General features: G+C 41.7%; 2 protein-coding genes across 3 annotated transcripts in view; both read left to right on the plus strand.

Annotated features, from left to right (window-relative positions):
• The window catches only part of Bco2 (beta-carotene oxygenase 2), a 34627-nt gene extending 29794 nt beyond the window's left edge, over positions 1-4833 (plus strand). For both annotated transcript variants that reach the window (XM_005378119.2, XM_013511045.1), the window contains 4 exons: positions 2042-2179; positions 2765-2947; positions 3427-3537; positions 4606-4833. In XM_005378119.2, the coding sequence (XP_005378176.1) occupies positions 2042-2179; positions 2765-2947; positions 3427-3537; positions 4606-4719 (546 nt within the window). In that variant the 3' untranslated portion in view covers positions 4720-4833. The remainder of the gene's footprint in view (positions 1-2041; positions 2180-2764; positions 2948-3426; positions 3538-4605) is intronic.
• An 8050-nt stretch (positions 4834-12883) lies between these two features.
• Positions 12884-16232, plus strand: part of Pts (6-pyruvoyltetrahydropterin synthase) — a 7626-nt gene continuing 4277 nt past the window's right edge. Inside the window, exons 1-2 of the mRNA XM_005378120.2 lie at positions 12884-13665; positions 15536-15615. Coding sequence (XP_005378177.1) covers positions 13583-13665; positions 15536-15615 — 163 coding nt within the window. The 5' untranslated portion in view covers positions 12884-13582. The remainder of the gene's footprint in view (positions 13666-15535; positions 15616-16232) is intronic.

Below are 16232 nucleotides of genomic sequence, written 5' to 3' on the forward strand. Positions count from 1 at the left end.
AATAAAAAGTTAAAAATTTTTTTAACAATTGAAAAAAATTTCTGTGTTTTTGAATGAGTGGTTTCTTTGCAGAATCCAGCAAGTCACAACTTTCTCTGCCTAGCTTTAGGACCTGTGGGTTTGTGACATGCCCTCCCTGCACCAGAGGTATCTCTGTCTCTTCACCCTAGGCTGTGGCAACTGTTCCAGCCCAGGCATGTCCTTCCTTATGTAGGTAGGTGGGAAAACAGTCCGTCTTCTGGTCTCTACCGATGTAGCCTGTGGGGTGAAGTTTCAAACAGACTATTGGACTTAATGTCAGCACTCACCAGGCCTGGTTTCTCACTATGGAGGGCAGGGCCTATGTCCTTTGCAGCCTGAGTTTAAACTTTTCAGGGGGTCTGTATCTAACCTGTGCCCTCCCTGCAGTGGTCTCCCTTGGTTGTCTTTTGCCTAGTCACTTTAGAAGGGTAATACCTGAGTCTCTGAGGTTGCTGGGCCAGTTGGTACTTTCTTCCTGGGCCTGCTGGCCTTCCAAGCTTACCTTCTTTCCCCAGATGTTGTCCTTGCCCAGGATCTGGTTGGTTGGTTAGTTGATGCCTGTTGCCCTGTGCCAATGGGAAGCAAACTGGATTCTGCTTGAACTTGGAACCTTGCTACAGAATGCGTGAGCTGTGAATTTGTTTGCTCAAAGATGTGTTGAATCCAGCAGCATAACAGTCTTAATGAGTCTTAAAAACATTTGGCTTTAGAATCCTTCCACAGGACACAGGAGATACATATGCCTACTTCAGACAGAGACCAGAAGAACCAAATATTTATTCTCAGTCTTGCTGCTGCCTGTGGGGCTGTTGGGTACACTTGTTTTGTTTGGTTCTCCTGTTTAAAACATCATCACTGCAGACAGGCTGTGTTGGGGGTTCACCCAATGCCTGAAGAAACCCTTAAAGAATTACTTTAGATGCCAAACTGTAGGGAGATTTGGGAGGAGGTTTGGAGGTACAGAAAAATAGGGCGAGTGAGTTACCAAGCAGTTCTATGTTGGGGTTTCCAGGATCATCCTTAACTTTAGTGATTCCCTTGGGGAGCTCACAGGGTTCAGCACATGTTTACAGTTCTGATCACAGCAAAAGGATACAAAGAGAAATGAGCCAGAGGAAAAGACGTATGAGATGAAGTCTAAAGGAAGGCAGCAGGAGTCATTTCCCAGTAGAGTTACACAGGACATAATTCCTCCTGGAACTACTCATAACAACCTGTGTGCCATCTTGTCTTTGAGGGAGGCTCACTCCAGCCTGGCTGTCCAGCATTTTTGGGGGGATCGGTTATGTAGGCATGTAGCCCCTACGTGATTAACCTTAGTGACTGAAGTTCTAGATCCGCAGCAGAATTCAGGGGTTTGCACTGAATTACACTGGTTAGCATAAACTATCTAGAAAAACTAGGACAGTGTGATTCAAGGCCCCACACATGCAAAAACGCTCTCATCAAACAGAACATCCCAAGGACTCCATTTCCAGCCCAGGATCAGTCATGAGAACAGGCCTGTGTCAAGACTATGCAGGGTGTGAGCAATCCAAACCGGCTAGATTGACTCTTGCTGCACAGAGGTCTGACCTGGCCAGACCCGAAGAAATAAGCACCTCTCATTGCCTGTCCCTTGGGCCTGTGGCTATACAATCATTTACTTTATGCCAATTAAATAACCTAGCATCTGATTTTTGTATTTGTTATAATTATTCCACTTCTAAAATATAAATTCCACGAGGCCAATTACTGCTTTGTTACTACCATTTCTCCCGTGTCTGAAACAGTGTTTAGGGATAGGTTGTGGCCCAATGAGATAACACTTGCCTAGGCAAAAAATAGCCAGCACAATAAACAAGTAAAACAGTGCTTAGCCCATAGTAGGTACTCAGTAATGACTTTTTGAATGAATGAATAGATAGAAATTATCATTTATGTAATTACTTAGGAATGCCTATAATGTTGATTGACTAAGTTGTCGAGATGAACTGTTATCCCATGAAAGATTTTTTTATGTTTTTTTTCTCTTGAACAGGTCTATAAGTCAGTGGCCAGATCTTTTCCTCGAAGGTTTGTTTTGCCCTTAGATGTCAGTGTGAATACTGTCGAGGGAGAGACTCTCAGTCCATTGTCCTATTCTTCAGCCAGTGCTGTGAAGCAGGCTGATGGAAAGGTATGCTATGAATGAAGGGATGCTAAAATAAGATTTTAAACTTTGGTGATGTTACTTTATTCTTGGGCTATTCCCCACAATGTTTGGTGCCCAGCTGGTTTCATAAAATTCAACTGAGCAGGGCTAAGGTCATGGAATCTTGCCTGTATACAAGTCACAGAAACTTGGTGGAAATGAACACTGTGTGACTCTACTTTCTGTGTTTTGAAACAGGCATACACAACTTTGTAATGGTTGTGAAATGTCTAAGCATCCGAGATTGGCATTGACCATTCCCACTTTCAAGATCAGTCGTGCTTACCACGGGCATAGGTATCATTGTGCAGCTGCCGGTGCCTTAACGTTAGTAGAATAAAATGCCACTTCCATCTCCTATGCCATCTGACAGCTTATTCACAAAACCCAAGCATATTATCTGCATTTATCTTCATAACAGAAAGAAGAAGAACATAAAAATGTTAACATAACTTTAGATTCCAAGCCATGTTGCAGACTTACAGAGTATTTGACCCCTCACTAACCAACACTGAAGAAAATCAGTGAGAATTAAGCAGTCTTTTCAAATCTGTTTGGAATCTCTTTTAGATCTGGTGTGTCCATGAGAATCTACATCGTGAAGACCTAGAAGAGGAAGGAGGCATTGAATTTCCCCAGATCAACTATGGCCAATTCAGTGGCAAAAAGTATCATTTCTTTTATGGCTGTGGCTTTCGGCATTTGGTGGGGGATTCTCTGATCAAGGTTGACGTGGTGAACAAGACACTGACGGTAATAAAAATCTTCTTTCTTTTCTGAACTTTTTCAAAAACCTATTCTACTCTTTAAATTAATTTCTGTTTTGTTTAAGGTGGCTCTTGAGATTCTTTAATAGTTTAACAGCTCAATCATTTTGTTAAGTTTGAGAAGCACAGAATCACCTAAGTTAGGGGTATGTTTCTTTTAAGGAATCTAAAAGAAATCCACGTCCAGAAAAATAATTCTAAGCTTGATATTATTTTAGGAGAAGTTGTGAGGTTGAGGTTGTTAGGACACCTCTATCCTAGGTTAATGGGAAATTATAATCACACAAATCATGTTTGGTGGTGATGCAGTTTGAGGGCTGCCAAAGCTCTTTGGCTTTCTCTAATTTTTTAATTGTTGCAATATTGATTGACATAAAAATTCATTTTGTGTGACAAAAACTATAGAGAGCTTTCCAATCACAACTGGCCTTTTATCAAAGACTTTGTGTGTGGGTGTATTTGCAGGTTTGGAGAGAAGATGGCTTTTATCCTTCAGAACCTGTTTTTGTCCCAGTACCAGGAACAAATGAAGAAGATGGTGGAGTTGTTCTTTCTGTGGTGATCACTGCCAACCAGGTAAAAGTGTTTCTGTCACTCGTCAGAAAAAAGTAGCATTAAGTCATTTGAAGCTGACATTTAATGCTGTAGTCCATGGTTTATTCCTGTATGGCACCTTCTCCCCTCTCTGACTCTTCTTACTGTTTATATATCCTTTTATCACAATCCATACCTTATTGTTTTGTTAAAGTTCTATCTGTAGAATCATAATTTACATTTGCATAGGAATTTGTCATTTACAAAACACTTTCATAAATATTATCTTAGTCCTTCAAACAACTTTGTAGGGTATGATTTTACAAATGAGGAATTTGTAAATCAAAGAAGCTGAAGCACCCTTGTATCAGATCTCATAGGGTTAAAGCCAGTGTGCAAGTCTTCTGGCTTCTTGTGTAATGTTCATACCACCATCTGTGCTGCTCATTTCAATTAACTGACCTCAAAGTCCACCATCATAAGCCCTGGCCTCATGTCTCAGTAATGTTACCCATTAACTGACTTCTTGTCAGGAGCAGTCTTATGACAAATAGGTTCATTTTGAATACCAGCTTTAATCAGTTATTAGTGGCTGCATAGGGCTTAGGATTCTGAGGGCTTTAAATCGTTTGGTGAGGAAAGTGCTGTGATCAATTAATGATGTCTGTCAGGGGCCTAGTCCTCATGCCATGCACTGGCACTCTTGTAATTAAATCGGGACGAGTGTCAGTCTGCTTTGCAATGCTGCACTTTCACCAGTTCCATAGTAACACAAAATGAAGGCATTCCTAATTTGGAAGAAAGAATTTCTGTGTCTCCTAGGAGATTGTGAAGGGGTAAGTAAAGAGATCATTAGACTCAAAGAGAACCTGTGAAGGTGATTGGTATAAACAACTTAATATCTTCACTTTAAGTGTGAACTTCAGCCATGATTTCCTTTTCAAACCATTAGCAATTCAGCAGACATTTACTGAGGGCATAGACAAGGCCTTGTACCTCGGGATAGATATAAAAATGAATAAAACATGGTCTCTTCCTTAGTGTAGTGAAGACAAACTGACTTTTGATGAAAAAGGAGGACATTTTCAGTCTTGTTCTTTCCTTTTCTAGAATGAGAGCAATTTTCTTCTTGTCTTGGATGCCAGGACGTTTGAGGAGCTGGGCCGAGCAGAGGTTCCTGTGCAAATGCCTTATGGGTTCCATGGCACATTTGTACCCATGTGATGAGATGACCACAGGGCCAGGAACTAGGCTGAAAATGAGAGCCAGATGTGGTGGTGCATGCCTGTGATCTCAGCACTTGGGAGGCTGAGGCAGGAGGATCCTTGCAAGTTTGAGACCAGCCTGGGCTACAAAGTGAGCTGAAGGCCGGCTGAACTGCACAGTGAGACCCTGTCTCAAAAAGACAAAAAAAAAAAAAGAAAAAGAAAAAGAAAAAGAAAAAGAAAAAAAAAAATCAGTGTGCTCTGTAAAAAAAGAGCACAAAAAGGCACCCTGCTTCTTAAATCATAGATATTTGGTTTTAAAATTTCTATTAAAAATAGAACTTGTGAGATGATTATGGTTTTGTAGTTTCCTTCTTCCTTTTTTATTTATTGAACTCAAGACCTCACATATGCTAGGTACTCAACTAAATGAAGAGCCACACCCCCTGGCCTGAATTTTTACTGTTTTTCTTTGACATCATTAAGTAAGTGTGGATACGGTATTTTGAAGACAGGTTTTTTTTTGTTTGTTTGTTTGTTTGAGACAGGGTCTTGCTATGCAGTTCAGGCTTGCCATGGGCTGGCTTTGTAGCCTAGAATGGTCTCGAACTCCTAACGATCTTCCTGCCTCAGCCTCCCAAGTGCTGGGATTACAGGGGTGCATCACCACACTGGCTTGAAGACAGTTATAAATGTACATTTATTAGATATATTTCCCTCTAGGTAATAATAAGAATACATGAAAGACGAGATGGAATCGGGTAATTACTATCATCAGATAGGTGGGTGACAGAGGTACTGGGAGATGTACAAATGGTCGTAGATAGGCTTAGAATCTGGATCAGAAAAATACTTTTTTCTTTCCGTCACATCCTGTTTGTTACTTTTGGTCCTAGCGTACTCAGTGGGCAGGAACCCAGCTCTGTCACGCTTGGAGACCTGGCTGTTTCTCTATTGTCTACAGCAGATGCTACTGCAATTGCCTGACACGCCCACAGACTATTTGCCACGATTCCCACCTCTCCCTCAGCGTAGCTTTTGGAGGTGGTTGTCTTGAGGGATATCACTAAAATCAGGCATTTCTTCAAACCTTCAGGTGCATAGTTCTCTAGGGGTGGATGAAAAGCGAGTAGCTCTTCATTTAGTTGAGCAACAGGTGGCACTAGAGACCGTATAACCTCCACATTTCTAAACAGTTTTCATCATCAGCCTTAACAGCCCAGTGCGTCACACCCTTGCCAATACCTTTAAATTCCCTTGTTCCCCTTTCCTTCAGTAACCCAGAAAACCCACTCCCCAGTCAAACTCCAATCTTCAGCCAGTTAAACAGTCATGTTCCTTCTGCCTGTTGATGGTTGCTAAAGAAGATACCCAAACGTAACGTGTGACACCTGTGAACTCATGGTTAGGTTTCCCTGTACATCCCAGACCAACATAAGTCAGTTTCTTCTTAATTTTTCCTTAAGAGTTATTTTAAGCTTTATAATCCTATCCTCTTCAGTGACATGTTCCATACATGCAAACGCCTTGTGTGGGGGTTTGCACTATGGCAATAAAGTAAAAGGAGGTTGCTTGGTGCTGCTGCTTCTGCTGCTGTTTGCTGCTGCCTACCTGCCCTGCGAAGGACTATTTCTCCTCTGTGATACCCCTCTGCCATGCCACCCTGCCTTAGAACCAGCTGGCTATGGATTGAAACCTCTACAAACTAACAAGTAGAACGAGAAGAGCTCCACTTGGCTCCAATCCCTGGGAAATGAAAAAGAAAAAATAATACTGTTGAAACACTTACAAGAGCCACAGAAAGAAAGAGGATACCGCTAAGGTGGGTGGCCCTAATGTCCAGTCTAAGTTGGGCAAGCAAGAATTTGTATTCTTATGCCCTCTTCACCTTTAAACTCTGCCTGTCCCTTCCTTTATCATTTGAGATACCAGTGCTGAGGTTGATAACAGGTCCAGGCTAGCAAGGTAGAACAACTTTATATTTCAGCTCTCCTGCTTCTCCTCTGAAATTCCTCTATCCTCTACCTTCATCCGCAGCTGATATACACATGTGTTTAGATGAGCGAACTAAAGAGCCAACAGTCTGGAAGCTGTGCTTTGAAGGAAAAGTGAAAATTTGAAAGATGATCTATTGTGCTTTGGAAGAGTTACTCAGTGATATTGTCACAGTTTTACATGAATGTGGATTGGTTTCAAGTCTGCTGAAAGATTGGTAGCTTGAGCTGGCCAAGGTGTCACTTCCCGTGCCCTTGATTAAAACAGTGAGAGTTAGTAGAGAATGAGAACAGAAAAGTTGTTGGCAGCTGTAGTGACTTAGGTTAGAACAGTGTCTGTCATGATGATAACAGTGATAAGAGCGGTAGATGTCAGCATGGGCATCGCCACCTCCAGCAGAGGTGGAAATGAAGGAATCCGACACAGGTGAATGGGCAGCAATGGGGAAACTGAGATAAGTTCAGAAGATGCAGTCTGAATAACCTGTACAAACACCTTAGATTAACTAAGTTTACATTTTCCTCTGCCTATACAAATCGCCATTAAAAGAGATGTAGCTTGGGTCAATTTTAAAATATTTGAGATGAGTAGTTTTGAAATAAAAAGTCTAACTGAATCCTGATTAAAATATACAAGGAGATATGATTAAGGAAAGAATTTCATCTCGCTAATGAGGAACAATTAGTTCTCAAGTACTTGAAATTTTGAAGATATTTTATTTAAATACATAAACAAATCTTATGATTTTTTTTTTTTTTCCCAGCAAGACCCAGATAGCTGGGGATATAGCTCAGCAGCAGAAACGCCTGCCTGGCAAGTGCAAGGTCCTGAGTTCAATTTCCAGTACCCCCCAAAATTATAATAGTTAGAGCCAGACATGGTAATGTACACCTGTAATCCCCGCAGCACTCGGGAGGCTGAGGCAGGAGGATCGCTGTGAGTTCGAGGCCAGCCTGGGCTACAAAGTGAGCTCAAGGCCAGCCTGAACTGCATAGTGAGGTCCTGTCTCAAAACAAAACAAAACAAAACAAAACAAAACAAAACAAAACAAAACAACCCAGATGAATACAATTGACTTTAAGAGGCAGTATAGTGAAAACATTAAAAAGTTGTGCAGATTTTTAGAAGATAGTGGGCTACATACATACATTTAACTCCCTTCTCTACAGTCTCATTACAAGGGTATTAAAGGGATGTATATAAATACTATGAGTCCTTATTTTAGAAAATTAGATGTTTTGTTGAATTCTACTGGAAGGGGCAGACGGAAAACAGGTCCCTGGAGAATGCCATCTACATCATGAAAGCCAGCAGATAAAGTCTGTCTGACAGAGTTCCTGAAATGTTCTAGCCTTAGGAGGGCGAAGGAAATAGGCAGCAAAGCTCTGTGAAATAGAGCTAAAAGAAAATGACTCATTGCCACCTACTTTTCTCTCTACAAGAATGAAAGGAATGCAACCTGCAAACCCAGGATAAATTCTACCAAAGGAATTATGGTTCACATAGGAGATATATTAAATAAGATATGATTTAGAAAAAGTATTGGTAGGTGTGGAAGCATTATAAATAAGGATCCTTTCCTTTTATAAGAAAGATAATGTAAATAAGAATTCCAGGTATGTGAAAAAAATAAAGAGAAATACAACTATAAAGATAATAAGGGAAAAATATGTGCGGATATATATATAGTGCTTCAAGGTAAGAAAGGCAATCCTAAAAGTGAAACATAGAAGGCAAAAATGGATAAATTAGATTAGATTAAAATTAAGAGAAAAATTGCAATGGAGAAAACATGGAAAAGTTAGACAATTAGTAGTTGTTCAGCTGAAAATATTTGTGATATTTATGAGGCAAAAGATTAACATCTAAATTGACTTAGAATTTCTAAAAATCAATTTAAAAAGGCAAATAACCAAATAAAATAAGAGCAAAAATATGAGCAAGCAACTTGTAAGGGATGAGAATTGAAGTTGTCTCTAGTTTTCCTTAGTACAAAAATTATGACACTAAACATCCTGGTATACAGCTCCATGCCCTCATAGAATAGAATTTTTGTAATTCAACCAGGAGGGGGAGCATGGCCGGAGGAAGGGGAAGGGAAGAACAACAAAAAAGCTTCAGGTGTGTTATGTACATGTACAAATCATGATGAATTCTACCATTATGTACTGCAAACGTGCTAATAAAAATAAATAGAAAGAAAAAAGTAAAAGGACCAAGTCCCATGTTTAATTTTGCCAAACACATCAGAAATTTAAAATGGCAAAAAGATACATACATATAGAGATGTGGGAGCACAGAGCCTAAGGTAACCATGGGAGTATAAATTCCCTGATGGTTCACAGAAGGTACTGAAAGTTGTTCTAGTATTTCCTCGGACAAAACATGGAGGCTTAGTCTCTCTTATGTAGATGTGAACGCTGAAGGATACAAAGTCTGGTTGACCTCTGGGAATCATACAGATCTGATGCCATCTTTCCAGTTTATACTCATAAACTTTTATCTTACTGCACAGGGAGTTAAGTTTGAACATACATCGGTTACCAACATATTCATAAAATTTTGACCCAACGAGTTCTACCTTGGCTCTGCTATCCATAAAGTCTTTGAAGAAGACCACCCTCTTGTCCAAAAAAAAAAAGAAAAAAAAATGGCATTTTCTAACTTAGGCACAGTGCCTCGCTGTCCAAGTTGTGGTAAAATTGGGTGAGCATATGACCAAGGTTTAAAACACAGGCCTCTTCTCTCCCTAAACTCAACTCGTATCATGAGCCAGGATCCAGAGACTCAAAGAAGTTGAGTGTGTCGTGCCCAAGGGAGCGGGAAGAGGCAGAGAGAGATGGGGAGCACTTGGGTCAGCTTAGCATAGGAAGGCAGGAAACAGAATAAAATGTTATTAAGGTGGCCACAACTACTTGAGCAGGGAGTTTGGACTCAGTTTTTTTTTTTTTTTTTTCTTTTCTTCTATGAATGTAGCACCATAGAATAAGCCACAACCATCTTTGGTATGTTCACACATTGTGACCTCACCTGTGAGTATACAAGGCTCTCGGTGCATGGAAATAAGGTTCAGCAGGTGAAAATTCCCTTCTCTGGGAGAGGAAGTAGCAGATGAGAAGTGGGTGGGGCTTCCTTTCTTTTACACTTAGGGTGACATTCATAGTTCATAATAATTTGGTTGCTAATTCCTGTATAATCTCTCACCCCTCTGCTCCCCAGGTAGCTAAGAACTTGTCAATGTGCACTAAACAAGCTGCTTACACTAGCTTTTCTCTCTGGAATTTCCTACTTATCCACCTGGTAAATGTCTTTAAAACTCAGCTCAAAAGTCATACCCTCTCTGAAGCCTTCCTTTTCTTTTAGAGGCAGAATTAGTGTTTAATTTGTCATGGTATTATTTGTTTGACTTCCCCTCTAAATTGATCTGTATGAGGACAGGACTGAATGCTTGTTATTCATCATTACACTTCAACAATTAAGAGTGTCTAGCACCACTTAGGTGTTGTGTAAAATTTTTTCTAACTTAATGAGAGACTAAGAACTGGAAGGTGGGGGCCAGGGATATAACTCAGCAGCACAGCACCTGCCTGGCAAGTGCAAGGTCGTGAGTTTGATTCCTGCTGCCGAAACAAAAACAAAAAACAAAAAAATCCCCCAAAAACGGGAAGGTGGTGACTATCAGGTCTACTTTGCTAATCTGTCTATTTGAGTATTTTATGGGACTTCTTTGGTTTTTTTTTTTTTTGGTTTTTTTCTCCGGTACCGGGAACCGAACTCACGACCTTGTGCTTGCCAGGCAGGTACTTTGCCGCTGAGCTAAATCCCTAGCCCCCGGGACTTCTTAATAGAAGCTAATCTTCTGAGAAAAGGAGACAAGCACAAAGCCAATAAATGTTGTATGACTAAACAATATATCCGGATGGCTTTTGGCCTTGAAGCTAGAAGTCTAAAATTAAAGTTGTTCTGGGGGTTCTGAAGGATATGTTTCCAGGCCTATTTCCTTGATTTGAAGCTGATATTGTCTCTATCTTCTCATGACATTCTCTCTATATTTGTGTCTGTGTCAAAGTTTTTAAAAATTTTATTATTTTTTCATTTATTTTACTGGGATTGGGTCTTGCTATATTTCAGGGATGGCCCTGAAATTTTAGACTCAGGCCATCTGCCTCTCTCAGCCTTCTGAATAGCTGGAACTACAGGTGTACACTACCATGCTTATCTATGTTTTTCTTTTTCATGCATTCTATCCACCCTAATGGCTGTATCTCAACTAATTACATTTGCCATCAACTTTTCTAAAATTACATTCAGAGGTACTAGGGATTAGGACTCTAACCTATGAATTTGGAGGAGGGTACAATTCAACCTATGATGTGACCACTGAGTGTCAATTTGGTGAGTACCTGTGATAGTTAATTGTGATGTCAACTTGAGTGGATTAATAAATGCATAGATTACTGGAGCACAATTCTGGGTGTGTCTGTGAATGGTTTGGCATGTGGGCCATAAACTGAGCAGGGAAGACCCACCCTGGAAGTGGATGGCACCAACCAATAGGTTTATAGCCTGGATGGAATAAAAAGGGAAAGAAGGAAGGCTTTCTTTTTGCTTCTTCAGAGGTGCTCCAGTCTCTGCCACTGCCTTCGGACATTCGTCTCCAGTTCTTTCAGGCTTTCAGCAGAGTCTTCTGCCTTCCAATGGAAACCCTTCAGCTTTCTGATGTGGGTTCACACCAGACTCCACAGTGAGCTCCAGGCCTTTGAATTTTGCCTGGATCCTCCAAAACTCCAGCACGCAGATGGCTATTTTGTATTCTTTTTTTTTTTTTTCTTTTTTCTTTGTCTTTTTGAGACAGGGTCTCGCTATGCAGTTCAGGCCGGCCTTGAGCTCACTTTGTAGCCCAGGCTGGTCTAGAACTCGAAACGATCCTCCTGCCTCAGCCTCCCGAGTGTTGGGATTACAGGCGTCCGCCACCACGCCCGGCTCTATTTTGCATTCTTCCACCAGATTTAGAAGGTACCCACTGTAACCTAGTTTATATATATATATATTTTTTTAAAAAAAACTATATATTGTATACATAAACTACATATTGTATACATATATATATGCAAAATCTGTCCTTTTAGTGAATTCTGATACCCCTATGTAGAATCAGATTTAATAATTTAAGCAAGAATTGCACATTCAATATTTCACTAATTACAGCAATTTCTTAGAAATTTCTTCTACCCTTCTACATTTGACTCAACTGTTTTTGAAGTGTGTAACTAGTGATTATTAGAGAGTATCTCAGATTTAGTCAGTATCTGGGAAATGCTGTAGCCCAGGCTAGCTTGGACCTCTCAACGATCCTCCTGTCTCAGCCTCCTGAGCGCTGGGAATCACAGGTGTGCACCACTACACCCAGATCAATCCTTTCAAATCCTTTCTTTACAGCCCAGTGAGGAAGATGGGATAGACATTTGAAAATGTGTGAAGAATGTTCATTACATAACATTAATTTAATGCAGAATGAGAGGTTGAATGGAAGGTAGGGGAATGGGAAAAAGAAGAATCAAGATGGTGTGGTGGCACATGCCTGTAATCCCAGCAGCATTTGGGAGGCTGAGGCAGGAGGATTGCTGTGAGTTCGAGGCTAGCCTGGGCTACAAAGTGAGCTCAAGGCCAGCCTGAAATTCAGAGTGAGACCCTGTCTCAAACACACACACACACACACACACACACACACACACAATCAAGACATATGTAGAGGTACAAATTCCCTATGATGAATGTGATCATTATGTACACCTAAAATGTACCAATAAACATTAAAAAATTTAATGCAGAATGTATACAATATATAGCTAGCGACAGAAGACATTTGAGAGAAATCACTACTGGGGCTATGTTACTATTACCATCATTTTATCTTCCTTTACTAAATGTACAAAAATTTCTCCTAGTCTGTTACTGATCACTGATTTGTCTTTCTTTTCATTTTACTTTTTTCACATACTGTACAGTGTAAGCTATCCTCCTCAGTGCATAGAAGTGTCAGCAATAAAGCAGACTCTTTTTTTTTTGTTGTTTGTTTTTTTTTTCCTGTACCGGGAATCGAACTCATGACCTTGTACTTGCCAGGCAGGCGCTGTGCCACTGAGCTAAATCCCCAGCCCCTAAAGCAGACTCAATATATATTTATTAAGAGAATGGAGGCAAGAGTGACAGGTTACTGAAAATTTAAAGTAACGAGCAGATGTGAGGAAACAAGGTTCTCTTGCTCCCAAGGAGACTAGACTGGCCCAAGATGTGCTAACGCGTGCTTCCTTGGGATCGTGTGTTCGGTGTATCCCAACCTCGTGATAGACGGGCCCACGAGTGCTTGTGGGTAAGGGTGGTTTTCAAATTTTCCTTAGTGAAAATCATTGCATAACAGCCCGAAAGTAGCACGACCTCTGGAAGCCCCGTAGTTCTACAGGTGCTCTCCGATTCCGGCTCCTTTTACGTTGTAAGAGCACGGTGGCCTTGGGGCTCATCTGATAGGCGCCCTCAGATCCTGGAGCTTTCAGTTCTATTCTAACCCAGGGTTTTCTACAGGGAGTAGGAGAGAAAGCTTAAAGAAGTCACTGGAGGACACAAAACGTGCCCAAACCCACTCTAGGCTCATAGCATGATCCCCACACACTGCTCCAAGCTGTCCTACGCCACTCAAAAGACAGATCACGGTCACTATCGCTGCCGGACTAGAGGAGCTCCGGACCCCAGGCCCCGCCGGAAGACGAACGAAGAAGCGCTTCCGGGAGCCAGCAAGCCCGCTCGGCGCAGGCGCAGCAGACGGCTCAGCTCCCGGCCTGGCAGAGGGAGGAGTCAAGAGTCCCCGGTGCCGGCGCCACCTGGAAACGATGAGCGCGGCGGGTTCGGGCGGTCGCCGCCAGGCACGAGTGTCTCGCCTCATCTCGTTCAGCGCGAGCCACCGGCTGCACAGGTGAGGTGTGCCCGCGCGTGTGGCAGCAGACGTAGCCGGGGGCGGGGCTGGGGGCGTGGTCAGGCGAGGGCGTTCCGGGCGAGCGTGGGGCGGGGCTGGAGGGGTGACGTCCGCACCCGGGGCGGGGGTGGGGGCGGAGCCGGCGAGGTCCCGCCTCGGGGGAGCAGCGGATCGCAGCCCCGGCGGAGCCCCGCAGGGGGCGGTTCGGGGTGTGGCCCTGATCGTGGCCGGCGCCTGCGTTCGCACCCAGGGTTTGTTGCCCCGGAGTCCCTTAGTTTACTCCTAAGGCTTCCTGTGAAGTTCCACACAATTAAGCTTGCCTAACCCGAGCCTGGTAAACATTCAGTAGACGTGAGCTGAGATTTCATGCCGGGAGCACGAGCTACCGCATGTAACACAGCAGCAGGGCAGCCCTTGTGCCCCTTGGAACCGCCGATGAAATGCGCCTCCGCGGTCGGTTCCCCAAGCAAGCAGCACAGTTGGGATTTAAACCTCTAGCCCTCCGGTGGCTTGACTGCGGGGAAGAGTTGATTTTGAGGTTTTACTACTCACTGGCAAGCTGTACTCTCGGAACCTCTGTTTCCTCCTCTGTGAAATGAGGAAAATAATTTCTAACCATCAGGATTCATCCATTCATTACTGCAAAAGCGTTTATTTTGTACTTTAAAGCCTTATGCTAGGCGACAGGGTTTCTGCAGGGACCAACATACACGTGTCACACTGCCCCATCTGGGTTTATATGTGTTCGGTTTTCAGGACAGTCGGGTGATACTTTCGTTCAAAAGCTTTGTGAGTGATAGCTAAGTTTGAGAGGTAGAGGGGATAATAAAGTTTTCAAAAGGAAAGGGATTAGATAATAGAAGCTCAGACATGTGAGGGAGATAAAGACTCAGAAAATGGAAAGTTGCCGGCGTGGTGGCGCATGCCTGTAATCCCAGCACTCGGGAGGCTGAGGCAGGAGGATCTTTCCAAGTTCGAGACCAGCCTGGGCTACAGAGTGAGCTCAAGGCCAGCCTGAACTGCATAGCGAGACCCTGTCTCAAAAACACAAAAACAAAAAGGAAAATTGGAAAGTTGATTCGGTGGGTAGAGATAAACAAATTCATTGGTTTTTGTCTGAACAGCAAACGATTGTAATTTAAAAATTTTGCCTAATTTGAATATCCTGCAACAGATTGGTAAGGTTTTCAGTAGGCAGTAGTTGATAGAGGCAGGGTAGAGTGAGACTGTTAAAAGAGGATACTGAGGTCATGTAATTATTTTTCAGAGGAAATGAGATTTGGAGCTGCTTAAGGACAGATTTCCTTTTGTGTTTATCATTCTGTGCTCTTTTTTTTTTTTTTTTTTTTTTTTTTTGTCTTTTTGAGACAGGGTCTCGCTATGCAGTTCAGGCTGGCCTTGAGCTCACTTTATAGCCCAGGATGGTCTCAAACTCACAAAGATCTTCCTGCCTCAGCGTCCGGAGTGCTGCGATTACAGGCGTGCGCCACCATGCCCAGCCTCAGTCTATGCTCTTGCGTCATTGTGCACTTTCAGTAAATGTTTATTGAACTGAAAAATGAAAGGACCATGAGATCACTTGCAGTCTTGCTATGAAGCAAAGGGGTTGAATTTAAAGTTTATTTATGCTAATTTGTGTGGTTTGTAGTGAAATTAGCATACATTGGTTCCTTACATATAGATGAATAATGAAATCAAAGTGATTTCTCCCTTTGGTAACTTAAAGTAATAATAAATTGTGAAACTTTTCAAAGACCAGAGCAAAGCATAAATGTAAGGAACAGAAAAAGTGTCTGAATATGACACTTGAGTCATGCCGACTTCCTTTTTTTTTTTTTTTTTCTTTTTTTTTTTTTTTTTTTTTTGTCAGCAAATCTTTGAGTAATGAGGAAAACTTGAAACTCTTCGGGAAATGCAACAATGCCAATGGCCACGGGCACAATTATAAAGGTGAGAGAAAAACTGGTGAGATTTTAACTCTTTAATAAGGATGTCAGAGTGTGTAGCAAATACAGGTGTAATGAGGAAGAAGCTTCTGGACCGTGTGAATGCTTTAAACTTCAACTAGAAGTTCACAGTGAAAAACCCTGTTGTCTTGGTTGCATGTGTCTTAAGTGTTACCTTATAAATGTCCACTCTGTTCTAGATAGTCGGAGCTAAGGCATGGTATAAAGAACTTTTTCCTGGGCCTTAGAGTATACAATAAAAAAATTTTTGGCAATGTGATTCCCTCTGGTTGTGTATCACTGAAGCTAATGTTAAAGTTGCATTCCAGTGTTTGAGGAGATATGTTTCATATGATTAAAACATTTCATTATATATACACATACATCACATGGTATCCTTTAATATGTATAGTTTTTATATATCAGTTAATAAATAAAATTATGTTTAGAAGCCTTATAGCAATGTCAACATTTAAAAACTGAATTTATTCTTGGACTAAACAATATGGAAATTATTAAATTCCATCTTCCAAAGGGGGAATACTGCCTGTAATGTGCTGTCTGGCAGAAAATTAGTTTGGTGCTCTAAGAAAGTTTAGTATTTTTTTTTTTTTTTTTTTT

This window comes from Chinchilla lanigera, unplaced genomic scaffold, assembly GCF_000276665.1.
Source record: "Chinchilla lanigera isolate Chin_1 unplaced genomic scaffold, ChiLan1.0 scaffold00011, whole genome shotgun sequence".
In the NCBI taxonomy this organism is placed as follows: domain Eukaryota; kingdom Metazoa; phylum Chordata; class Mammalia; order Rodentia; family Chinchillidae; genus Chinchilla; species Chinchilla lanigera.